Consider the following 27,451-nt stretch of genomic DNA (forward strand, 5'->3'; position numbering starts at 1 on the left):
GGGGGTGAGCACAGATGGTGGGGGGCAAGGATGGAGAGGAAAAACAATGAAAGAGAAGTCTTGGTAGAGAGAGCCACAATGGGGTTAGGGAGAAACCTGGTAGGGAAATTCCCACAAATCCACAAGGATGACCCCAGATAAGACTCCTAGCAATAGTGGACAGCATGGCCTTCCCCCGTGGATACCCTACCTCTCATCATAAAGCCTTCAGTCAGTAAGTGATGGAGCCAGATGGAGAGACCAACAATCAAGCACCAGGTTGAGCTCTGCGAACCCCAATATACACGCAAAGGAGGTAAGATCGCGATGGAGAAATCTAGAGAAAGCCGAAACAAGCTTATGGAAACTCATGAACTCTAGATCGATAGATGTGAAGTCTCCCTGGGGTCAAACTAGGCCCTCCATATATGGGAGACAGTGGTGAAGCTTGGACTTTCTGTGGAGCCTCTGGCAATGGGAGCAGGATCTGTCCCTGGTACATGAGTTAGCGTGAGCGTGTTAGAGCCCATTCCCTATGGTGGGATGCCATGTTCAGCCTTAATGCAGGGGGGGGGAGGGGCATGGTCTTACCCCAACTTAATGTGCCACACTTTGTTGACTCCCCATGGGAGCCCTTACCCATTGGAAGGAGTGGATGGGGGGTGGGGTTGAAGAGGAGGCAAAGGGGGGCAGAACAGAGAACTGTGGTTGGAATATAAAATAAAAAAAAAATGACCATGTGGCAATAAGTATAATTACAAGTGGTTATTTTAGTTCAAGAAAAAAAACAGTGCATGAACTCTGTAAGATGGAAAACACATTTAAAAATATATCAAATGTGCAAAGGTCATAGACTAAAGCAATAAGTGAATATTCTATGATTTCTCAGGAATTGGCATTTGACAATTAGAAGTAGGGAAATACAGTATTTTCCGTCCAGGAGAAATAATAATGAATTCAATATTGCTTCTACAAAGATTCACTAACACCTTAAGGGAGAACTTGAGGAGGGCACAGTATTATCTCATGAGAAAGAGAGAGAACTAACAAAGATGCAGCTCAAAGCTCAGGTTGAAAACATTTTCAGCACCAGAACTACACTGCCTTCCTGGAGTCCTGAATAAGGTTGCGGTCTCCAAGCATGCAGAGCCATGCTAAGTCACATCCAACAACAACAAACCAATATCCCAAAAGGAACTTCAGAGAAAAGTCCCACCCAGGTCTTGACTGAAAGAAGACCAGAGAGAAGAGGGGCCAATGATGCTTGGATGTAAAGAAAAAAAACTGCATTTTTATTCTTTGTTCATACTCAAAAGGAGACTGATAACCCATTCTCTAAAATAGTGCGTAGTATCAATGAAATGGAAGTGATGTTCCACTGTTGTCTGCTGTGATTATCACTCTCACTGCCCTCTCACAAAGAAGAATGCCTCTAATGGGATGGCATCTTAGTTTGCTAAACTGCTACCATACCTAAGTGCTCTCTCCACTCAGTGGTTGAGGTTAGAGGAGACTGAACCCCCTGAGAGGGTGGTTGGAGGCAAATACTCATTTGCAGATTGAATGGATAGACAGATGCTATTAAGGTTGCAATTCACCATGTCCAGATAGCTCTCTGAGAGAGGTACACTACGGAGGACTCCCTTTATAAGCAGGGCCTCTTCTTCTCCACTCACTCACCTTATTTGGAGATTGTCTCTAAGCTCCGATGCATGGCCTTATGTGAAAATGAGCCTGCACAGAGCACCCTGTAAAAGCTGTATGACTCAGCACCTAAGTTCTCATCTTTCCTCTTGCCTGTATGACAATTAGGTGCTATGGCATGACCAATCAGCCCTTCTTGCCTATATCCCTAAGAACCCTTATGTACCTTACCCCTGGAACAATAAAATGAGCTGTCTCCCGGAAGCTGACTCCCAGAAGTTCTTTCCACCTTACCCACTGCTTCTGCTCCCTTAGCCCCTGTGGGCCGATAGCCAACGGGTAGCCAACGACCTCCAAGGAAAAGAAGACCCACAACTATGTTTTAGAGAATATGAAAAGTCTTCAGTTTCTTCTACAAATCTTCAGTAAAATAGGGCTGGAGAGCTGGCCTAGTAGTAAGAGCATAACCTGCTCTTGCAGAAGATTTGACTTCAGTTCCCAGCACTCAAACCAGACAGCTCAGGATCATCCATAACTCTGTTTCCCAGGGATCTGATGCCCTCTTCTGACACTGATGGGAACCATGAACATACATGGTACATCAACTATATGCAAGCAAAATACTATATACATAAAGTCAAATAAATGACTCTAAAATATTTAGGAAAATAAATGCTTCTGGTATAAGTAACTGAGAGACTAAAACACAGTGCTTATTTTGGAGCAACCATAATGCCAAGAAAGTAAGTGTCTACTGGGCAACAAAAATAAAAGAGATGGTGTTTTAGATAATTCACACAGGATGCAAAAAAAAGGATCCCTCCAACATGTATTTACATACATATTCATATTTCATACAAGTAAATGTGTTAACATGTTCATGAACAACTGAAAAATTATATCATCCCATTTATGATTACTTTCTTTATAAGTCAAGGCATATCCTCTTGACTCTCAGATGGATTTTTCAGCCTTTTTCTATTTGATTTTTACAACCATCTCATAAAATAGGATAGGCATATTTTCATATTAGATAGGCACATTTCCATGGAATATGTTTATTTGCTCATAAGAAAACTACGGCTCTCAGGAACCGAGGGACTGTCTTGAGATTGTGTGGGCACTGAATTTGTGAATTTATGTTGATTATCAACTTGACAGGATCTAAAAACCAACCGGAAGACAAGCCCTAGGCATGTCTATAGGGGATGATCTCAACCAGGTTAGCCCCTTGGCATGCCTATAGGGAATTATCTAGATCAGGCTAGCCTCTGGGCATTCCTTTGAAGGATCATCTAGATCCTTCAATGGAGTTTGGAGACTCTGTAACCATGAGGAGCACCTCATGACTTGAGGTAATGGACTGAGTGAAAAGAGAAGGTGTGTGCATCTCCATTTGCTTCCTGACTCTGGGTGCAATATGATCAGCTACCTCAAGTTCCACCCATTATCACTGCCCTGGCTTGATGGACTGCGAGTCAAAACAAAGCCCTCCTTCCCCAAGCTGCCTTTTAAGCTTCCGAATGCTGCAAGTAAAGAGTAATGTGCTATTTGATGGCAGCTGGAGTAAGAATCTTTGAGATAGAAAGGTGGGCTGGAGCTGACTCAGGAGTGAAGAGTACTGGCTGCTCTTCTAGAGGACCCTGGCTCAATTCCCAGCACCACATGGCAGCTTACAACTGTCTGTAACTCCAGTGTCAGGGAATTTGACAACTTCACACAGACATACATGTAGGCAAAACACCAATACATATAAAATTAAGCAAACTTTCAAAAAAGGATACTTGAGAGAAAGGGGAATAGGAGATTCCCAGATCATGAGATTTCAGAGGTTGGAAGGACCATATTGGGAACTAGACTAGAAACCATTCAGGTTATATTTTAAAAAGAATCTGACTGTATTTTGCTTTAGTAGAGAAACCTTAAGCAGAGATAAATTTAAAATGAAAGGCTAATGTGTTTTGGGTAAGAAATTTTAAGGTAGGATAGAATTCAGTTTGAGGCATGGCAATTATTCAGCATACTTAACCTCTGCTGACAGTGAGAAAGCCATGCGGGGCTGGAGAGATGGCTTAGAATTCAGGAGTAGACTCTGCTATTGCAGACAACCTGACTTCAGTTCTTAGAGCCCACAGTAGGAAGCTTTAAATCCTAAGTCTAGCTCCAGGAGGATCTGACTTCTCTGGCCTCTGTGGAAACCTGTACTCATGTACATACACACCCACACACAAACCACCTACATACACATAATCAAAAGTAGAAAAAAATAAATCTCAAAAACTAAAGCTACAAGAGGGCAGAGAGGTCTTTTTTAAGTGTGAAGCTTGTCAGGAAGAACTCAAACTGGTTTAAAATTGAACCAAGGCATGCACTAAAACAAAGAAGCTGTAATGATGAAAAGAAACTAGCCTCCAAGCACTGGGGCAATAGCAGAGGTAATCTGAGGATGAGACCCACCAATCAAAGGCTAGAACTTGTGAAAATGCAAATGCAATAGATAAGATCAGGACTAAACTCAGAAAGACTCTGAAGGGGCTCCCTGACCATAGAAAGTGTTCTCTTAGGGTCAGCACACAGAGGCTGATACAGCTAGGTTCCAGCCAAAGTCAGCAGCAGAACGCAGTAGCATCTTCTACATGGTAGTGGTTTGCCTGGCATGAAAGATGTAAGGATGAGGGAGCCAACAAGTCTTGTACCATTGTTCCAGATATCTATTGATTACAAAATGTATGGCAGGGTCAGACTCCCTTTAGAGGGGCCCGAAGAGAGCACTAGGTAAAGATGTAAAAGCAGAACTTAAGGTGCCATGGACAATCAGAAACTGGAGGTGCCAGCACCATGGAATGTCAGCCAGGAGTAGAGGATGCCCAACAGGGTGGCTACGTGTTTAAAAGAGAGTAAACAGAGAAGAAAAGAAGCATGGCTCTGCAAATGATATAGGAGCTTTGATTTCAGTCATATGCGTGTCCACACTGGCACAAAGACAGTCATATATGAGGGCATACTGATGTGCACTCATGAACACAAGTCCTGGGTATCAACGTAAAGGCATGTCTCACAGAAACTTAAAAGTTTTAGATGCCTTGCATGAAGTAGTTAAACCATCATCAGTTTAGGTCAAGTGATTGAGTATTTTCTAAATGTCTATGCTGAGTCGTTTTTTTTCCTCCTTCAAGAGGCCGGAAAAATGCACAAAGGACTACCTACCTTTAACCCAGAAAACTGCAGTGCTGACTATAGTATTGCTTTTAAAATTGTAACATTAGGAAAAATGTTAATGGATATTCAATACTGATAAGATATTAAAAGGAAGCCTAACTGAGAGGGATTCAAAATAGGCTGTTGATTTAACTTTGAAAAAAAAAAAAAGGCCTGAAGTTGTCCAGAACACATCCACACAGTTTTACTTTACATCTTGGTTCAAAAACAATCAAGGGTGACAGCTAAGCAATTAGAACAAACAGATTTTAGGGTTTACAAACAGTGTAATATATAAAATCTTCCAATTCTATTCATTGATAGTTTTAAATGACTTTAGAGAACTTGTAAAACTTATGAACACATGTTTGGTGGTTTGAACAGATATGGTCCCCACAGACTCAGGTCTTTGAATGCCTGTTCCACAGGAAGTGGCACTATTAGGAGCTATGGCCTTTGTGAGTAGGTGTAGCCATGTTGGAGGAAGTGTGTCACTAGAGTCAGGCTCTGAGGTCTCATATAAGCTCAAGCAAGGCCCAGTGTGTCAGTTCACTTCTGCTCCCTGGAGATCAAGATGTAGAACTCTCAGCTCTTTCTCCAGAACTACATCTGCTTGCATGCCACCTACCATGTGAAAATGAACTAAATTTATGAACTGTAAGTTAGTCGCAATTAAAATTTTTCCTGTATAAGAGTTGCCATGTCATGATGTCTCTTTACAGCAATAAAAACAAACCCTAACTAAGACACATGTTTGACCTGAAAGGTGATATTATTTTATTATTATTACCTGAAGTTCTTCTGAAAGTATTTAGGAGAAAAAGAAGAAAATATTTGGATCAGAAATCTATATAAATCAGATGTTTTCTGATAACAGTTGGTGTTTAAATTTAGATGGTGGACTGGAACCAAAGCATTGTCTTTGTTGGGTGTGATTATTCTGTGAACTTACAGCTTCACCTTCTATGAGGCTGATTATATATATATAATCAGTTTATGATGATATGTCCACAAAAGAAGTCAGGGGCTAGAACTGCCCTTTAGGACCCTGCTGAGTTAGCATTAAGCGATAGAGTTAAAGATCAAGCTTATATTTGAAAATGGACCTAGCCTTTTCTAGTTTATTCTAAGTGGTAAGAACATCTTCACTATTGCATATAGTCCATATAATCCCTGCAATAGCAGTGATTACTATAATTTGTTAGGACTGAAAATTCTGGGCCTTCTGCCAGCAGTCACTAAGTCAGAACTCTGGGAACAGGGCTCAGAGATGCTCCCTAGAGTACATACTCTCATTTGAGGACTGCTTCACTAAATTGCAGCCAAAGGTTGTTTTTCCCCTTTGCCAGAATCAGAGTGTCACTATTATCGAAGCAGCATAAACAGGCAAGTGCTCTATTTAAAGAGAGACTTTGAAGTCTAAGTATTATTTGATTTTTGCGCCTTTCTAAAGCAACTTTGAACTTACATTAGCAAAATTACTAGAAGACAATCAGGATTTTGGTGACTCAAAAATTAATTAAATAAAAATTTTAAAAAATTAACATCCTGATTTTAAAATAATATGGGGGATAAAACTAACCAGAAATGCTTAAACAAAATAAAACCTGAGGTGTTAGCTTTAGATTTTAACTCTAGTCTTAAAGGACAAGCTTTCAGTGACAGAGCCAGTTCCACTGACATATTCTAAGGAAACACGCACCAGGTCATTAAATTCACGGTTGATGAGAGCAGCTAATAATAATTCAGAGGTTCATGGAGAGAAACTTGTAGGATTGTGCAGAGGTAGTACACAGTTTTATGCATGTGACCCTACCTTAATTCCAGGAAACACACATACTCATGTTTCTGTGAAATGATACATATATGGAATAAGAGGATAATTCAAACTCAGATACATGAATACAAACACACAACATTCACTCAAGGCAAAATTTTGGGTACAAATAGTTTTAAGTCTGTAATTAAATTTAGACCTCATTTCATTCTCAAAACTTCCAAAAGTCTAATCAAGGACTTTCTGAAACTTGGGATCAAGGTTTAATATTAATCTTAATACCTCAGAGTCAATCACTTTTTATTTGTTTGTTTTCAAAACAAGGTTTCTCTATAGCTTTGATGTCTGTCCTAGAACTAGCTCTTGTAGACCGGGCTGAGCCTCAAACTCACAGAGATCCACCTGCCTCTGCCTCATGACTGCTGGGATTAAAGGCGTGTGCCACCACCACCTGGCTGAGACAATCCCTTTTTAAGTGTAAACTATAACTTTGTTCTGATTATATTTGCTAACACTGCTTACATCTAGGAACTATTAATCCCAGAATTTGAAGCTACCTCACTAAATCTCTTAAATGGATTCATCAGATTCTCTGTAATTTATCAATACCACCACATCAACTCAAATTTTAATTTTTTAATTTCTCTTTCATTTTCATGTTTTGTTGCAATCTCTTGATTTTTGCATCTTTCCTGTACTTTTGAAAACATATTAAGGAAATCACATTATCTACGTGTATCTAAATTTATACATGTATAAATCTAGCATCCAGGGCTCTGAAGCCAGAGGATCAATAATCTGAGGCCACCTTGGCTATACAATAAGTATATTAAAAGAAGAGTGATCTTATCTTTCTTTCTTATAAGACAAATGGAAAACTCATTAAACCTACACCAAAAAGTTTGAAAATGAATGTGTAAAATTATTTCTAATAATCTGCGAATATATAACAAACCTTCTAGCCTATGAAATTTACTGCAGTTATAATCGAACCCAAGCTACAGAAGGAAAATATAACAGAATAAAGGAGCTACTTGTGTGGATGGTAAACACAACTGTAACTATTACACAGCAGATGTAGTCGCACTCCATGTTGTGGAAGCTGAGCTCATAAACATGAGCACATGAGAAAATCCCGCTCTCTGCAGAACTGCTAATTATTCACATGTGTGTGTTATGTTTCTCCCCCAAATCAGGAAGAAGTATTAAGCTTTATGGGTCTAACATTGACTTAAATGTTATAAAAAAAAACAGTGTGTTTTAATATATCACCAATGTATTTCACACTATAGCTATATACCAAATTTTTATGAATGAAATATTAAGTTAGTATTCAACTAGTAGATTTGAAGTTTGATTTGTAAACTGAAGGAATATCAAGACAAAACAATACAACCAGCCACAAGAGACACACTTACTTTACTATTTACCAGTGCTAATAACCTTTTTGATTTAGAGTTTATACAAAATAAAATGTAGCTATTTCTGGAATATTGCAATAGACTTATTTTGTCTGAAATGCAGCTACAATATGAAATACCTCCCTCCTCAAATAAACTAGTCATTACTGTAACATTTTTAAAAATTCGGGGGCTTCTGTTTCTTTAAGAGACCGGAGGTTGTCATTTCATTTGTCTTAACTTCTGGTTTATCCAGATCTCTGGGAGTGGAATGGCCTAAGCCCTAAGTGTAAAATTACTGCCTCTGCCTCATGTGCTGGAGGAGGGAGCTGCTGGGTGGAACGCAGAAGCATGGATGGAGACTACACGCATGTCAAAGTCCCCTTTAATTAAAAACTAAAACAAGGTCCCAGAGCCTTCAGTCATTTTTATGATTCTGTGCTGGAAGCAGAAGATTCCTGGTATTCCATCTGAAAATTTCACTTAAAAGCTCAGTTTGGTCTTAGCAAAAGAGAAATACTAAGATCACGTATGCTTCTGCTCATATAAGTACTGCTTTCTTAAACATGCTAGCTGGGACGTTACATCATTTTAATACAGTAAGAAATCTGACTTATATTCCCAACTTTAAAATTATTTTCTCCCCAGCTTACCATTACAGAAGACAAATCATTGTTTTATGTAACTATAAAGCTATAGCTCAAAGACCAATAGTAAGATAGACAAATCAGCTATTTTCAACCTAATTATTTTTATAAATGTAAGAAAGCCATTGATACACATGGTATGAAAAACATTCTCTATGTCATCATTAGAGGTAAAAAAATTAAAAATTATTTTGTTTCCATTTGTGTGAAAAAATAAACTCTTCTGCTTGTATATTTATGGGCGATTTCTAGAATGAACCCTAAAGACTTAGAAGTAGTGACTGCTTCTGAGAAGACAAAAAGGCCAGGGAGAGAGGCAGACATAGCATGCTTGTTATTTGACCTATTCAATGTACAATTTAAGAATGGTTGAGTAATTCATATAAAAATTAACAAAATTTGAAATAAAACAAATGGCCATTACTACAACATCCACAAGGGACTAAGAAGGCAAGTGGTTTTTTGCACAGTTCAAAATACTTACTCGTTTAGAAAAAGCATACGTTACATGGACTCATGAACACTTAAACACAGGAAAAAGAAATAAGAACACCTAAAATTCTAAAATGAATCAGATTTCTCTACATTATATAAAGTAAGCTAAGTTTTATTCACATCAAATAGTTAAGGTATATTTTACATTAATTAGAAGAGATATTATAATCAACATATTTTATTTACCTTTTTTGGCAGAATCTAATTTTACTAAAAGCTTTTAAATGTATGTCATTATTATTACATATAGGTCCTAAAATTAATTTTATAGCACAGCCTCAAAATGCCTAATGCAATGTTATTTATTTATGAAGAGCAAAAATAACTAAATAAAAAATACAAATAATATTTTGCTTAACAGAGGACTGAGTAAAGGTTCTTAAATTATATTGCCAATTACTGTCAAGGAAAGTATAAGATATAATATGCTGTTGTGAGCACAAAAATATCACTGCAGTCACAAGTTTTTTTTTGTATATGAAAATTGTTTCATTTTTAAAGTTATTAAATTCTATAAATGAGGATGCTATCAAAATAAGCAAACAAACAAGCCAAGAATTTCCATTAAAATGAATGAAAGAGAGTGACACAGTCAGAGGAAAGGAGTGTGAGGAGTCCAGACTCACGACAGTAACCAACTCCCATACCTTACGGTCTGTGACACAGCAACAACAGATCCCTAATTTCAGTTGAATTGAATCTAAAACACTTATTTACATCACTACTTAGCTAAACTCATATCTAATGGTGATCCAACAAAACTGTTAATATTTCTTAAAATTCTTAGTAATATGTATTTTTATAATATATGTGCATAAAGATATACACATATATAATTTATAAATATATAGGTTCTTTATGTTCTTTTTGGGTTGTTTTGTTTTGTTTTTAGTGACAGAGTTTCTCTGTAGCTTTGGAGCCTGTCCTGGAACTAGTTCTTGTAGACCAGGCTAACCTCGAACTTCCAGAGATCTGCCTGCCTCTGCCTCCTGAGTGCTGGGATTAAAGGCGTGCGCCACCACCCAGCAAGATATGGGTTCTTAATGACCACATGATATAATAGGTAAAACGAGCAGTAGTGTTGTCATCAAATAGGAATACTAATAGTTTGCCATAATATAAAATTCATTACCTTTATAGAAAGCCAAATATGAAATATTAAATCACCCTAATAAAGCTTTTTTCATCTAAAGTTATAAAGTTAAAGCAAATAACACTTGAAATAAAAATTCTGCAGATAATCCAGATGACTGTAGTAGAGCAAAGATGATTCCGATAAGATGTTTTAGGCTAGGCATCAAAGTATTCCAGGAGATGATCTTTGATTTTTCTCCACTGGGGTTTTTATGTAAAATCACAAACCTCTTCCATAGCATGCCATAAGAGGCTGTTTGCACATTAAGCTTCTGAGGACACGGTGTTCTTCCTAACAATTTTGAGCGCAAATATTTCTGTACAGACACAAGTGAGCTGCGTAAGAGCACATCTGAGGACGGAGGTAGGATACTCCCAGCCTGCAAGTGAGTTATGGTGCTCAGCTGTGTTCCCAGGGACCTTAATCAGTTTCCTATCAACTGAATGAGGTGAGCTGGTGGCGCCACAGCACTTCAAGCTCTGTTCGTCAGCAATGCCAGGCTGACTAGGGCTGCCTCTTGTTTTTCATAAATGTTCATCAGGTACCAGATGTCCCTTATTTAAGATACACTCTATCAGAACACTTGTGTTCTTTCTTTTAGCAAAAGAAGTGAGGTGTGTGTGGGCGTGTATATGTGTGCATGTCCACATATGGAGGTAAGAGGGCAACTTCTGAGAGTCAGTTTTCTCTTTCTCCATGTGAGTCTTGGGGAATGCATGAAGGTTATCAGGCTTGGTGGATGTACCTTTACCTGCTGAGCTATCTTGCATGCCAGAATGCTTATATTGTCTCTAGATTATTTATAAAACCTAACACAACATAAACATGCTTGAAAATAGTTAATATACTACATCTTTTGGGGAAGAATGACAAGCAAAAAGTATGTACACGTACTGTAATTTTATCCCAAGCGTTTGCTGTGAGGTTGGTTGAATCCACAGAAGAGAGATATGCAGATGTAGAGAGGTGTCTCTCTTTTCTGCACTCAGGCATTTTGGCTAAGACACAACCAATTTCTATAGTCGATTATATTAGCTATGCTACATGTTACAGGCACAACAAGACCAGTCAGAGAAACTGAACTTAAATGGCATATAGCATATGGCCCAGTGTGGAAAGGCACGCTGCCAGACACTGTACTCACAGACATGCCTACGGTTCTACGGGAACTGAAAAAGACACCTGGCAGCAAGAAGCACCTACTAGAAGCATGCCAATTTCCAGTCATCAAAACAATGAAGAAATGTATTGATTTTCAAAATTTGGCAAGAGAAGAATAGTATGAAAAGTTTCAGGGGTAAATAATACTTAATTTCGCTAATTTGCTATAATAAATAAAACTGAAAAGTGATAAAAGAAATCACACACTGTGATTTGAACTAATATGTTCAGCATTATTGAGGTGAGATGTAAATTAAATATATAGCTTATTAATGCATTTCAAAAAACCTAGTAAGCACTGACAGATGGATACAGATAGGTTTAGATAACTCATAACTATCTTATGCTTTCAGTGAGGGCCTGCATACACAAAATTTCTCGGTAAACTTTTAATGTTTTCGATTAAAAAGGAACTATTGATGTAAAAAGAAAGCAACCCAAACTGGAAACACATCAGACTCATAACTCCCCAGAAATGGATAGTGACTGCAAATTTATACCTAGATTTATTTATACCTATAATAAATTGCCAATTTAAAAATAGTTCCAACCATTCTTACCTGCTATAACTCAGTTATCTATGGGCTCATTTGATAAACTGAAATAATAATAAATGATTTCAAAGTTGTTAAGTGGAAGAACTAGGAGTAATGTCATATTGCATATTCTGGATACAAAAACAAAGGCATCCACTGGTTAAAAAATTATAAAATTAATCCTTTTAATGCCTTTAAATATATATTTAAATGACATGAAATATAATGTTTAGTTAATTTAGCAACAGAACTTGGAAATTAAGTAAACATTAATCAAGTTGTTATTGGGGATATTTGGTTAGTTTGAATTGTGAAGGCAAATGGGAATGGCCACAAGAGATGAAGTAGGAAAGGATGAGGTCAGAAGGAAGGCATGTCAGCATGAGAGAGTAGAAGAAGTGAAAATGAGACAGCACACAGAGCCTTGAGAAATCATTGCCTACCACTGGAAATGACATTTGACGTGTATCGCAATAGGCATCTATAAACTATGGGTACCATTTTCCTTTTGTGATAAATATAAATGTACTGTTTTTCTTGTGCTATTTCAAAATTTTTTGTAATTGTCATTATTTTAAATAAAAAAATTACTTAGTATAGCACTTTGTTTTACTGATAGAGCAACAAGGCTAGAGAGGATATGGCTGATTAGTGGTAACTTCTTTATTTTGTAGTCTGTATAAACATGTGTATGACTGAAAAATTTAGAAGTATAAGATTTTTATATTAAAAGCAAGAGACAATACATATAAAAAAGCACTTCAAAAGTATGTACAACAAATACACAAGAGTAACACAAAGTACATAGAGCATCCTGAAGAAAACACATAAGGTGAAAACTAGAGGCCTCATACTGCTGTTGTTTTCTCCCTAATTCACTACTTCCTCATTTCACTTCAAGAACAAAATACGTGGTAACAAAATGAGAAAAGTGTGTATACACTTAATTCAAAACCCTATCACTACACTCCCTACCTCTTTGTAGGGTTAGGGGTAGAACTCAGGCCTCTGAACACACAGAGCACTGTCACGATGCTACTGAAGTACAACCCTAGCCCACAACCACTATTCCATATGAACCAAGTAAGAAGTCAATTCCATTGCTATTTTGTCTTGGGTGATCATTCTCCCTTTTATACATAGGTGACCTTACAGCTTGATGATATCAAATGGTATATAACTTCCTATATTCCTGAAACCACTTCAGCAAATTAATACTCTCATACTGGCAAGCCATCCTTCTCTGTCAAAATGCATATTTAAATTTAAATGTTTGAGAAGTGCTATATGAAGATATGTCTTCATTCATCATTTGGTCACAGCACCGACACAAGTGTCTTGCATATGAATCACTTGTCACCAGGGCTTCCCAGAGCTTTCTTTGGTAGATGCAATGTGACTCTGGCAAATGAAATACAGCACAGGGCAACACATCTCCTGACAGGGCCACACAACATAGCACAATCTGGCTTCAAACTCACAATCCTCCCCCGCCTCTCATGAACCAAGAAAACAGGCATGTATCCACATAATTTTTTTTAAAAAAAAATACTAGTATCACTATAAATTTGATAAAAACAAGTACATGTGACTTTCTATTGTAAAAGCAAACCAGTTTTTTAAATGTATAAACAAACTATAGTATAGCTTATATAATTCAGTCTGGCCTTGAATTCACAACACTCCTTCTGCCTCAATCTCTGTGTACTAAGATTCCAGGCATGAGCCCAAAAATATAGCAAAGTCAGTGTTTACATTAGGAAAATTCATTTCTCTATATGTAGCTTTCTATTACTGATGAAGACTTTCTAATTGCTGAATTAGGGCATACATGCCAGTAACATTTTTCATAATGCTACCTGTTACATCCTGTAAAGTGGCAGGATAGGAAAACTGCATAATACAATTTGCCCTACTCAAGTCTGTGTGGTTTGCTTCCCTCCATAGAGGAAAACAGTACAATACAAGCCACAGAAGCTAATGGAAATAAAATGAGAAACACTTACTGTCGCTGGGGAGGCCCGAGTTGTGTGTGTCACTGAGTGACCAGAATTCTCCATTGAATTGCCAATCAGATAGGTTCCTCCGGAGCTGCTGATAAGCTGTCCTCCTGTGACGCCCATCTGAATACCACCAGTACCCACCATACTGTGGGAGGACACCACGGTTGTCACCTGTGCTGAACTTCCTTGAGTATCAAAGTAATTTCCTCCAGTGTTTTGGCTGTACATCTGTGTTTCTGTATAGGGATAAGTTGTTGTTCGGCTTTAGAAGGAAAAGAAAAACAAAGAAATTTACTAGCTTGTTTATATCAAGATTGTTCTCTCTTCTCTCTCTCTCTCTCTCTCTCTCTCTCTCTCTCTCTCTCTCTCTCTCTCTCTTTCTCTCTCTCTGGTTTTTCGAGACAGGGTTTCTCTGTTTAACAGCTCTAGCTGTCCTGGAACTAACTCCTGTAGATCAGGCTGGCCTTGAACTCACAGAGATCAACCTGCCTCTGTCACCCAAGTGCTGGGATTAAAAGCATGCCCAGAAAGATTGTTTTAATAAAAATATTTTTAAAAACACATTATTAATGTCGCGCCTGTAAAACCAGGTACCTTCTGTATTCTTCTATGAAATACTATTCCCACCAATAGATGGATTGAGTTCCTCTCCCAGAACCTTAACTTGTTTCTGTACTGTCCTATATCTACCCTGCATAGGATCTCATCTCCAACCCATCACGGTCAGCACGCTGCAAGAAATCTGTTCACAAATTCTTCCCTTGCATACAATCTCATGTATGAGCTACTGTTAGGAAGACTGAGATCTGCCACGATTGGGACCCTGACCAGTAAGTCTCTCATGCCACTTCCCATCCATGGAAAACTATTGACTACCCTTTATGTATGAAGAAGTTTCTGTGAGTTCCTTCCGTAACACCAAAGAGGTCTTGAGTGAAGATACTACTCGTGTCTTTGCAGGAGTTCTCCCCTTCGTTAATGACTGTGCCAGCTCTTCATGTCCTCACTTTCCACCTCCCTGAAAGTCTGGTCAGGCTTCTGCCCTTAGCCTTTCAGTGAAGTGGCTTTAATAAGGTCACTTGTGATCAAATGCAAATACCAGGCTAAAAGGCTCCTCCAGCCCGTGTCTCTTTTTGACCTCTTTGCAGAATGATGCTGCTGACCATTCCATGTTGCCCTTTTCTTCTCTGTCTGTTCTGATTAAGTTTATCCGATTTGTCATTTTCAGTTGATGACATCTTACATTATAGGATGCCTTCAAGCTTTTTTTATTTTTATTTTTTTGTGTAAAAGCTCACAAGAAGTTATAAGTCTACAGAAATATAAAAGCGTACGGTGACAAACACTTCACTTGCTTATGTCTTTAAAATTTCAAACGATAACATTTCCAGGGCTTGCTGTTCTCTAACTCCACCCCCACATGTGGCCAAGCCTGGCACCTAGGTATCATCTAGCCTGGTGCTTTACTTTCTGTGGTGTTTCATTTCCACTCTTTACATTCACTGTTATCCCTCAACCCCCTTTGCTAATCACCATGTTTCTGGCACGTTTGATATGCCAAGGTTGTTGTGGTTTTTGCTTTTCTTGTTACTTAGACCACAGGCATTCACCATGTACTGCATGATACATGTATGTTCAGGGTAAGCTATCACAGAGCTGGGATACTATTCTTTTTATTTTCTAGCTCTAATTTAAGAATTTTAACATCTGAAATTCTAATAGCCAACACTTATTTCTAAATACCTACACAACTCATTGAACCTGGAGATATTGTGCTGGTGCCAATATAAAGCCTGGATCTCTCTATTCTATCTTTGGTGTGGTAAGGCACTCTGAAGACTACTAAAGGAGAAACATAATCACCTGTCCAGTCACAAACCCTGTCTCCTACAATTGCTCCTATATGCCACACATGCTAGGGCAATGGAGGCATAAAACTTGTCAGAGTAGCCAACCAATGCCTTGTTTTATGTAAGGCCCACTTCATAAGACTGAACTTGACAGTGCTCGGTCAACAAGAACCAGAGGCTAGATAGCCCAGAGACCTAGAGTAAATGCAAACACTATGGATCTTTAAAAAAAAATTATCAATAAAATGACTCTGCTATATTCATAAATGACTCTGCTATACTCATAAATCAGTGTCTTTCATCATCATTAGAGAGGCTTCCTCCTGTAGCAGATGGGAATAGATGCAGAGATCCATAGCCAGAAATTAGGCAGAGAGAGAGAGAGAGAGAGAAAGAGCGAGAGAGCGAGAGAGCGAGAGAGCGAGAGAGTGAGAGAGCGAGAGAGAGAGAGAGAGAGAGAGAGAGAGAGAGAGAGAGGGAGACAGTGTCTTTGTAACATGCAGCTCTAAATAGGATGTCTCCATCAAATCTCTCACCTCAGAGCTCAGGGAATCCCATTGAAGAGGAGGGGGAAAGAGTGGAAAGGGGGAAAGAGGGGGAAAAAGCCAGAGAGCATGGAGGACAGCAGCAGAACAAGGCCCTCTAAATCAACTGAGCAAAGCTCATATGAACTCACAGAGGCTGAAACAGTAAGCTCAGGGCCATTGTGGATCTACATCAGGTCCTTTGTATATGTATTATATCTTTCAGCTTAGTATTTTATATGGGACTCCTGAATGTGTGAACAAGTGGGTCTCTAATTCTTGTACCTGCTCTTAGGGATCTTTTCCTTCTGTTGAGTTGCCTTGTTAAGCCTTGATGTGATAACTTTTGCTTTATCTTAATATATTTTATTTTGCCATGTTATCTCTGACAAGTCTGTTCTTTCCTATAGGGAGACAGAAAGGGAGTAGATCCAGAGAGGAGGGGAAGTGGTAAGGAGCTGGAAGGAGTAGAGGAAGGGGATCCTGTAATTAGCATACATTCTATGAGAGAATAATCTATTTTCAATCAAAGGAAAAATGAAGAGAAAAGGAAACATATGCTACATGGGCAGCCTCAGAGGTTCTTATTCTTCTGTACCCTTCACCTGGCCAGAGAACCACACTTCCACCTCCAGTTTTTGAAATTAAAGCTAATGCTTTTCTTATATTGATCCAAGCCAGTTAAGTCTAAGAACTGTCTTCTAAATAAAATGTGAAACTCTACAATTCTCGTTTCTGTTCTCATAATCTTTAATTCACAATGTGAATGTAAATATATTATAGTTGCACTCTGATGGGTTTTCTTTCTTCAAACCTGGCTCTCTTCCAATTTGCCTTCAATTTTGCTGCTATGGGAATTTTTCTAAGATACAAATGTGGAAAGAAAATTTTGCTTAAAAAAATCTTGTTCTCAGTAGTCCTCATTGTCCGCTATGTTCAGCGAGTCTGGTTTTATCCCAGGCCTTTTCAGACTCAGGCCAGTTGGCCTTGGTGAGTTCCCGATAGAACATCCCCATTGTCTCAGTGTGTGGGTGCACCACTCATGGTCCTGAGTTCCTTGCTCATGCTCTCTCTCCTGACGAGGGAGGAGGACTTGATTAAGGGAGGGGGAGGGAAATGGGGGGCAGCGGCGAGGAAGAGACAGAAATCTTTAATAAATAAATAAATTTAAAAAAAATCTTGTTCTGATTCTTGCTTTCAAAATTCTCCTTTTCCTTCAAAAATGCTCAAAACCTTATAGGAAGAACCAGGGCTGGTTTGTACATAATCTCAAGACTTGGGTATGGTCACATTCTTAAAAGTTTTCTTCAGTAATAACACATTGGACATTTTGTACATCAGTTTTCTCTAGGAGATACCACTTTCTTTACTTGGAAAGCTTTCTTATTCCCCCGTCTCTCTTCCTTTGTCCTAACCTTTAGCAGTTCATCTTAAGCTCTTCATCTCAGATTGATTTCATGTGTCTGTTCTTACCACAGGCACTCCTCACAGGCATTTCAGCAGTTCTATCAATGTAGACATTATTACTAGAGCTTAAGAGAAACATATCAAGGGACTGGAATCATTCCATCTTCCAGATGTGCCTTCTTCATGCAATTCTCAATAGACATCAGTAATACACATGCACTGCAAACAAATCTATGGAATCCACATAACCCCCAGGCAGGCATGAAAACAGGCAGTGGAAAGCAAGTCACTTCAGTTTTCACATTTTCTTCTAGTTGGAAAGGATTCATGAGCTAGAAAATAAACGCAGAGCAAGAGAAGGGGGCAGGCACTGGAGATCAAGCTAAAGCCACGGAGCATCATACTTGGAACTGTACAGTTGGCTTAGCTGTTTCATAGACGCACTTGGCTAAGACTGTAAGAAGGGACACAATTAGGAAAGGCGGGATGTGGATTGGCTGAACATGATTTTGACAAAAAACTCATGTATTTAAATAGAAAATGGAGGAGACTTTCAAATGCTGGGTTGATACGAGAAGTAGGCCATGATAGCCTTGCATGGCTTTTAATCTTTGGGAAGCAAGCATTACTTTGATGGTATCCCTGGAGCCCTAGCCAAACCAAGTCATACACAAGTAATGCTTAAGCTACTGAATCAATATCAAGAATGTATAATTATTATTACTACTACTACTAGTAGTAGTAGAAGCAGCAGCAGCAGCAGCAGCATCAGTATTTTGTCTGTATAGTTATGGTATTCATGAGACCACGCATGTCTCACAATGTAGTCCAGGATAGGCCGGACTCAGGAACCTCCTATATCGGTCTCCCATCTGCCAGACAGGCATGTGCTACCACACCCAGCTTTGAAGAATGTATTTCTTTTAAAAAACAAAAACAAAATCAAAAACAAAAGACACCACCAAGAGAAAAGCAAAGAGTTCTTGTCACTATAAACACTGAATGCATCCTTCATTTCTTGTTTCAGTACTATTTCCCCAGAAATCTCCTGAACATTCTGGAAATAGGAAACTTTCTAGGCAGTTTTATGCATATTTAAAAAGGTGCTCTGTGTTCATTTTGCTTCACACAAACTGCCAAAGGCTAAGAGTCATGAAATTATTTATCATATTATTTTTACAGCCAAAGCAAAACCTTGCTATTATTCTCCATACGCACGAGTAACGGATGTGAATGTGGGAATATGTACATATTTGCTGGCAGAAGCTTCTCCAGAGCTGAACTTACGGTTCTATATAAATCCCAGGACTCTAACCCATTTAATTCAGCTAGTTAATGCTATCTGCATCCATCATGCCTTGGTGTGCATGCCATGGCTAGTATAACCCTGACTATTCTTTTCTTTTTTCATTAGAAAGACTGAGATAATCGAGCTAAACTTTAACCATAACCCTGAATACCCTCTCCTTACTTATTCATTAGGATGACTGAGCCAATGGAGCTCAACTCTAACCACTTAGCATCCTACTTTCAGCATCTAGTGCCTCATGTATAAGGCCATACACACAATCTCTCTCATTATGTGTTTTGCATTTTATCAAGGTGTTTGGATATCACATCAACAATAAGCTTGACATTATAAAATCCAACAAGGTTATGGAAGGAATAAAATCACATTATAAATATATAGTAACATGAGAATGTATTACATTAAAGTATCTAATGCTGTAGACTCAGTAAAGGTAGGCTTTCCTGCACATTCTAATTCTATCTAAATGATGCATTCATTTTCCTTAAATATTTATAAAATATATCATATAAATATAAAGAATTAGACTACTTTAATAAAAACCATAAAGACATTCATGGGAATAATAATGAACTATTTAATAATTAGCCATTAAAATTACAAGTTTCTTTTCTTTCTCCAAGAACTATGCAAATACTTCATATAAAATATTTAAAAAAAAAAAAGAAAACAGAAAGCCTGGTACTTGGGAGCCTGAGGTTAGGTGGATCTCTGTGAGTTTAAGGTCAGCCTGATCTACAGAGCAAGTTCCAGGACAGACTCCAAAGCTGTAGAGAAATACTCTACAAAGTATTTTAGAGAAATACTCTACAAAGTCTCAAAAAAGAAAGGAAGGAAGGAAGGAAGGAAGGAAGGAAGGAAGGAAGGAAGGAAGGAAACCAGCTCCCACACACACACCAGAAACTGGCATTCTCCTCCTCTAAACTCCAAATAAGGCACAATCAAAAGGCTGCATTTCACTGAACAGCACTGCATGCTGGAGGTAAGACAAAGTGGATTTCTACCTATCTGAGCTGCAGTTTATTTGTCTCTAAAAGGAATGGGGATAAGTGTTGTCTATCTTACCACCTTTGACATTCTAGGAAGCTAAATTTGAATGTCTTTCATCTTCGAAGAGGCAGGAATTTTTTATGTAGCTAACATTAGAAACCTTTCTTTAGAAAGAAACATCCAAGCTCCTTTCCCAGACGGTCAATTTTCTCTCCAAGGTCTCCTATGGAACCAGCTATGCTGGGTGAACTCTAAGTGGGAAGTGGATTTGACACCCACTCCTGTGCATGAGCTGAAGGCCACTGAAGACAGCATCCTCACTCCTTAGTCACGGTGAGTCTACAGAATCATTTTTTTCTAAAGAAAGAGGATTTTAAAGATAATAAGAAAACATAATTTCACCTGAAAATTCTGAAACTTAGCTGTGTCACTTGAGGGGGAAAAGAATAACCTGAAGTGGTTTCTTATTAATCATCTGAAGTATATGGGAGAGGGAAGTGGAGGCCTTCAGAAAATGTACTAACCACAGGATTTTCAAGAGGTAACTTTTAGAAAATTGAGTCCCAATTCTGTTCACATGCTTATGGGTTTTGAATAAATTACAAATGTCAAAAGTGTCACCTCCCAAAGTGTAGTGTGTAAAAGTTTTGGAAATACTTAGTTTCTTTCCTAAATTCTGACTTTCTTTTGTCCTAAATACAGGACTTTAAAAAAAACTTTCTAAAACCTCGAAAGCTCTATTAGGAACTGGGATCCTCTCCATCTATGTAACCACAGTATGCTTTTAAGGGACTCACATTTTGTGAAACATAGTTTGGGAAATTGCACACTTGAGATGATGATAAATGTACCCTCAAACAAAAAGAGCTGAGAAGGTGTGAATCCACATACTGCACAGATATGAACACACAGACACCTCTGCGTCCTAAAAGTTGATCACCTCTAAACAACAGATGTTCCACTCAACGCCTTACACAGAAAACCCTTGTAAAACAGACGTCTTAACTTTGACACAAGATAGGTTATATCATTCTTTCTTCTCTGATGAATAGAGTGTAGGAATGAGCTGGAGGGGTAAAGGTCAGGAGATGTGATGAAGAAAAATAACTGTATTTTTAAAAACCTGATTATGAAAACCAAGAGATTGTGGATGCAACAGACTCTCCTTTGGTATGTGATATTCCTCAGTTAGTTCAACCATGCTAGCACAGATGATTAGAAAATGAAATTGTACAAACAGAGATAACTAGGACCTAAATTTTGCAGAAACGTCTTTGGGAGAACCACTGCAAGGAAATAAACAAATTATGCAACTTAGGTACCTAAAGAACAAGGATAAAATGAGCAGGAGAGGAATGAACTCTGTTACCTTTTCCCTTGAGTAAAAAGTGATTCTGTGCCAACACCCAGCACTGCAAAGTAGTCTCAATTGTTCAGCTGAATTACAGGCCTACTTACTAACCAACACTGCTAAGCCTGTTATGCTAGCAGTAATTGTCAATATTCGCAGCAAGAATCAGGTAAACACTTTAGTTTCAGAAATGATGATGATTACACATTCTCATGAGTGATTACTTGCATCTGTGAGTGCTGTCATCACCTCTTGAGTGAGACCCCGTGCTTATGTCTACACGACACAGGAATGCTGGTAACACGGGCATAGAGAAACAGAAGTACTGAGCATGTGCGGGTTGTAGGGTCATGTACTGGGTGCTTGAAAGTTCATGACAATGATCAGAGTCCCTCTCCCCTAGGACGATCATTAGGAAAACGTGGTTATTATCACAGAGAAGTGGGACTCTGGGGTCTAAGTCAGAGATCAAATACTAGCTGCCTATTAATTCTGTGTGACACAACAGAAGAATAGAGATTTTCCTTTCTAACACATATGGAAATCTTCTGAACACAAAAAGAGAATACAAGTATTCTCAGATGGGCATTTGATACACAAACTGTATACAGTCTAATGGCAACAGTGTAAAAGCACAAAACAGATTCTAACAGCTTATGCTGAAAAAGTAATTATTTTGATGTCTGAGAAAAAATATTCATAGTCATCTAATCACTACAACCCTGAATAAAATTCATAGCAGCATAATGATATTTCCTTATTAAGTACAGAAGTGATACCTTAGAACTTCTATTCAAAGTGTGTATTTGCCAGTGACAAGGGATCTTAGACGCATGTCTTATCTATCGTGAACAAAAGTGCGATCTTAGACGCATGTCTTATCTATCGTGACCAAAAGTGCTCATTGTCACGATACTCGGAACTGAAGATGCAAGCTAGGCCCACAGAGTCCAGATCAAAGCTAATTGGACTTTGTAGCAAGTGAACTCATGACCTAGACCTCATTAGTCATGATCTAATCAACCGAGCTAGTGGCCACAGAAAGTAAGTGTTGGCACTAGACAGTTCCTGGGGAATCATTTCTGCACTTACATGGGTCCCACAATTTTAAAGAATCAACTTCAGAGATACTGTTTTTCTAAGGCTTTACAAGTACATAAAACCATGAACTCATATTTATTATGTGGGAGAGTTACTTTATACAAGAAAGAGCAAAGGGCCAAGGTGGTTTAGCAGGCACAGGCTTATATCTTCATGCTTGATAACTTTAGTTCAATTCCTGAGGCTTACATGGCAGAAGGAAAACTATACTCCCACAAGTTGTCTTTTTTAAAAAAAAAATTCCACATACACACTGTGACACACTCACACACGTATAAATAAACAATGTAAATGTCCAGTTGAAATGTTAAAAATTGTTTAAAAAAATTCAACATTAAATTAAAAATTAACTAAGAATGAAATTACAAGTTAAAGATTATCCAGAAGACAATGTGAAGAAGAATTGAGGACAGAAAAATGCAAACAAAGCATAACATTTAAGAGCAATAATTAATGTTTATAACAATTTCTTAGTTGAGTCACAAAGCACTTCTGAGAAGCTATCTCCATTTCAAGCTCAAAGTCACATCCTCCTAAGTAGTAAAGCTGACCTGCCTGCACTACCTTAAAGCAGGACCAATGAGGAACCACTCTGGCAGACTCCTTTAACATCCATCTCAAGTGCCCCTTTTCTTGGCCACCTAGCTTCCACCATACAGACATGAAAGATCAAACCCCATTATTCTCAGTCTCTATAGCTAGCTATCACTAGCTGTCTGGGGCAATGACAACTAACAACTAAGTGGCCTCTAGCAGCACCCACAACCTCTCAACTACACAAAAATAGAAAGCAAAGACTCTAAGATAGTTAAAATTTCAAAGACAGAATTTAAATTCCCCCCCCCCAAAGGATCAGTGGCCATAAAGATCACTTAATTGAGCAGATGATCAAAATATGGAATCCCATTCAGGACCTAGACAAGAAAGTAAGCACAGTGAATGAAATGGTTAGGAACTTGGAGTACAAACTTAAAAACATGGATAAAAATTTCAACCAAGAAATTGAGACACTGAGGAGGAACCAAACAGAAACAAGGAAATGTAAGCCAATCAAATTGGAAAATTACAAAAGAATGCTTCATGAGCAGACTAAGTATGAGTTTCAAAGAAAAAGACAAAGTCAAGACAATAATACATTAAGACAACATATTTTTAAATGTTAATAAGATGATCAAAGCATATAAAATGTCTAACTAAATTAAAAAGACTCAATAATTCATGAATTAGAAGGAATTGGGAGGAAGTCAAATGTGTAGACAATTAATTCATTGAAATGACAGCAAATAATTTCCTAAACCCGGAAACTGCTATGGACAAATATTCCATTCTCAGTTATAGGCACATATTTCTGAGCAAGGCTCTAATAGCATTCAGTAAGACCCTAAGAACTGATCAATGGGATCTGAATAGGACTATAATAACAAAGGAAACAACTCTAAGAGCTGATAAAATCAACTACATGAAATTAAAAAGGTTTGGGAAGCCAAGAAACTGTCAGCAGAGCGAACAGCAGCCTACAGATTGGTAGAAAATTCTGCCAGTTATACTTCAAAAAGGGTATTATTACCTATATATAAAGAACTGCAAAAATTAAATACACATACATATGTGTGCAACCAATCAATATATAATCTAATGAACCAAATACTCATTTTCAAGAAGAAAAAAATTGACAACAAATATTTTTTCATGTGTTTCAATATAACCAAGCAACAGAGAAATGCAAATCAAAGCTACACTGAGAGTCCCTCTCCTACCAGTCAGTATGGTTATCACTGAAAGAGCAAAATATATCAAATATGATCAAGAGTATGAGAGAACAAGCTTAATTCACTGCTAGTACAAGGTACCCTGACTCAGATACTATGGAAATCAGTGCTGAATTTTCTAAAAAAAAAAAAAAAAATCTAAAACTACCATGAGAAACAGTTATTCCACAACACAGCATACATGCGAAGAAAGAACTCTATATACTACCTCAGTGAGACATGCACATCAATCTTACCAATTCTTTTTTTTTTTGGCAAATTATTAAAATATAAACAATGGTAAATATACACAATGGCATTTTATTCAGTCATAAAGAATAGCAAGTTACAAAACCTACAGAAAAAAAATAGATGAATTTGGAAGCATATCAGATAAGATAACCTGAATTTGGAAACAAAAATGTTGCATAGTCTCTCTCTAATGCAGATTCAAGTTTTATTTTTTAATTAAATTTTTTTTTCTGTATGTGAGTGTTTTGGATGTATGTATCTTGTGCATACCTAGTGATCACAGAGGCTAGAAAAGGCCTTTCCCCTGGAATGCAAGTTACAGAAGATCATGAGCTGCCACTTGGATAATGGTAATCAAACCTGATTCTATGGAAAAGCAGCCAGTGCTCTTAACTGCTAAGCCTTCCCCTCAGCCCCTAATTTTGTGTGTGTGAGAGAGGAGGGGAGGGAAGGGAAGGAGGGAGGGAGGGAGAAAAGGGAGGAAGGGAGGGGGAGAGAGAGAAAGTATAATTGAGTGTGAGAGTAAACACAGACCACAACCAGGAAGGGGACAAGATGAAAAACAGTTTCAAAGGCAGGGAAGACATGCAATATGAAAACAGCAAGAGTACTGCCACATATGGAAAGGTTGCTGTCACAAGAGGGGATAGAGGACAAGTACAAACAAAAACAAGCTAGGTTTGAAATGCCAGAATGAAACCGTGACTTTGTATTCTAACTAAAAATAGAAAAAGAGACAAAGAAGAGCTTTCTTTCCATCTCCCGCTCTCTATCATGATGCAGACCCCAGGTCAGGAACACTAAACGCATCCTGGAATCTTCTGACACTAACTTTGGTTAGAGCATACCCCACTCTAATTTAAAGGAATAACAAAAAGTTCAGAATATTTTACATGTATCACTCTTATAATACTAACACACAATTAAGCCAAATATAAGCTTTTAGTCATAACAGCATGATATATGACTTCAACTGTACTGTCATGCATGCTCATCTTTTGACAGTTACTGTAGTGAGTAAAATCCAGGCTTTCTGAGAGCTCACAGGGTGATATCATTGGGATCAGTGGAAGTAACCATGGGGGGAAAAAAAGCAAAGACAGCAGCATTATCTTGAGGAGCAATCACACTGCAGAGATGCAAGAAGCATCCAGTGAGCAGGGATGTGAGGAATGCCCATCCTGTAGGGATGCGAGGAGCAAACTTACTGCAGGAACACACATACTCCAGGGATGCAAGGAACAGAGACACTACAGGGCCAAAAGCAAGACACTGAGAGAACCTAAATTCACTTAGGGACATTCAGAAACTCTGCTAACAAAAACCCAGGATGAAATCACTGATGACAACTTGGAAAAATTTTTAGTTTCTTCATTTATAATAATACACTGACTTGCAATTCAAAATGGCTGAAAAAGCCAATAAATTTGCAAATTGCTACTACTGCTGAGTCAAAGGAGATAAGACAGTTGTGAGTGGACAGACTTAGGTAGGAAAATAAAATTCATATAAGATCATTATTCTCATACAGATTATTCTCATACTGTGAAGAAGTCTACAAAATTCCCAAAATGATTTTTTAAAAACTTACAGATGAACACAAGCCCCACACTTTTCATCTTAACATTTAGAAAATCACAGATGTTAAGGCATTATTAAAACATAGCCATAAGTAACAAGAACCACAAGCTTTTCTCAATTTAGGGAAAATTATTAAAGTACACGCAATTTCAACAATCTAAAATATTCTGGAAAGCTAAGTAAGATGAAAATATGAGTGTATTTAGTAACAAATACAGACAAACTTTTAAATATCAGTTTAATTTAAGTAACTCTGCTCTGGTTTAAAAAATGTTAAAAACATGCAAACAATCGCAGGAGCAGAGGACAGTGTTAGACAAGACAGTATTGCCCTGAGCTGGAGGAATTCACCCAACCTCAGCATCCGACTTACATTGCTCCATTGGTATAGACTGTGTCACTTCCTTCCACATACTGCACCTGAGCTGGGTAGACATGCTGCACCTGCTGAACTGTCTGTACCTGCTGCACCTGAAAAAAAAAGTATGAGTAACATGTTAGGTGGTAGACATAGAAAAGGCACACCACACTAGATCCATGGGAAATGGTAGACGTAAATCCATGGTAAACAATAATCCTAGAAAGGGAACACTATATTAGATCCATGGTAAATACAAAGAGTATATCATATTAGGTCTATCTCAGATTTTCCAGAATATTGGTCAGCAGGAGATGACTAGGGATGAAATCTCTTAGGTTTATGCTCCTTTCAAGTTAAGAAACTTATACGTTTAGATCAAATATAGCCCTTACCCAAATAGTTCTACAATTGCTTGTCAGTGTACATGTACACACAGTTTTATGCTTAACATTCTGCAAGTTTCTCCCTGATTTTGATGAATTATAAAATTCTACTCCACTTTAATTGTTAAATAATTATAAAGCTAATTTTTTTATTAAAATCAACCCTCCCAGTCTGTATAATGTTACTCATACATATTCTTTTCAGGGCTGACCATTTGGTATTGGACTGATGAGCACTTTAGCCCTGAAAACGTATCACATACAAGGAATATTATATGGGCTAAACAAGGTTGTATTTCACATATTTAGAAATACATATATACATATGTGGAATATTCCTTTACACTGTGTGAATAAGCTGACTAGCCTATAGCTGGCAGGATAGGTTAGGCAGGAGAATCAGACTAAGAGGATTCTGGGAAGAAGGAGGAACTAAAGGTAACTCAAGGAGCCTCGAAAAGAAGGAGATGAACCTGCTGTACTATGAAAAGGTAACAAGCCAAACAGAAATAGAAAACATATGACTGTGGTGCCTACTAACTTATCAAAGGCATGGAATCCCCTAGAGATGAAATTTCAGGTACTAGGGTGCCACCCAACATAGGTTCTTTTTTTTTTT

The 27,451-nt window shown here is 37.9% G+C and overlaps 1 protein-coding gene across 3 annotated transcripts in view; it reads right to left on the reverse strand.

Moving 5' to 3' along the window:
• Rfx3 (regulatory factor X3) overlaps window positions 1–27,451 on the reverse strand; it is a 256,520-nt gene that overhangs the window by 85,539 nt on the left and 143,530 nt on the right. For all 3 annotated transcript variants that reach the window (XM_026781166.1, XM_026781165.1, XM_026781167.1), the window contains 2 exons: window positions 26,462–26,559; window positions 13,979–14,237 (listed from right to left, as the gene is read on the reverse strand). In XM_026781166.1, coding sequence (XP_026636967.1) covers window positions 13,979–14,237; window positions 26,462–26,559 — 357 coding nt within the window. The remainder of the gene's footprint in view (window positions 1–13,978; window positions 14,238–26,461; window positions 26,560–27,451) is intronic.

This window comes from Microtus ochrogaster, chromosome 8 (genome assembly GCF_000317375.1).
Source record: "Microtus ochrogaster isolate Prairie Vole_2 chromosome 8, MicOch1.0, whole genome shotgun sequence".
Taxonomy (NCBI): Eukaryota; Metazoa; Chordata; class Mammalia; order Rodentia; family Cricetidae; genus Microtus; species Microtus ochrogaster.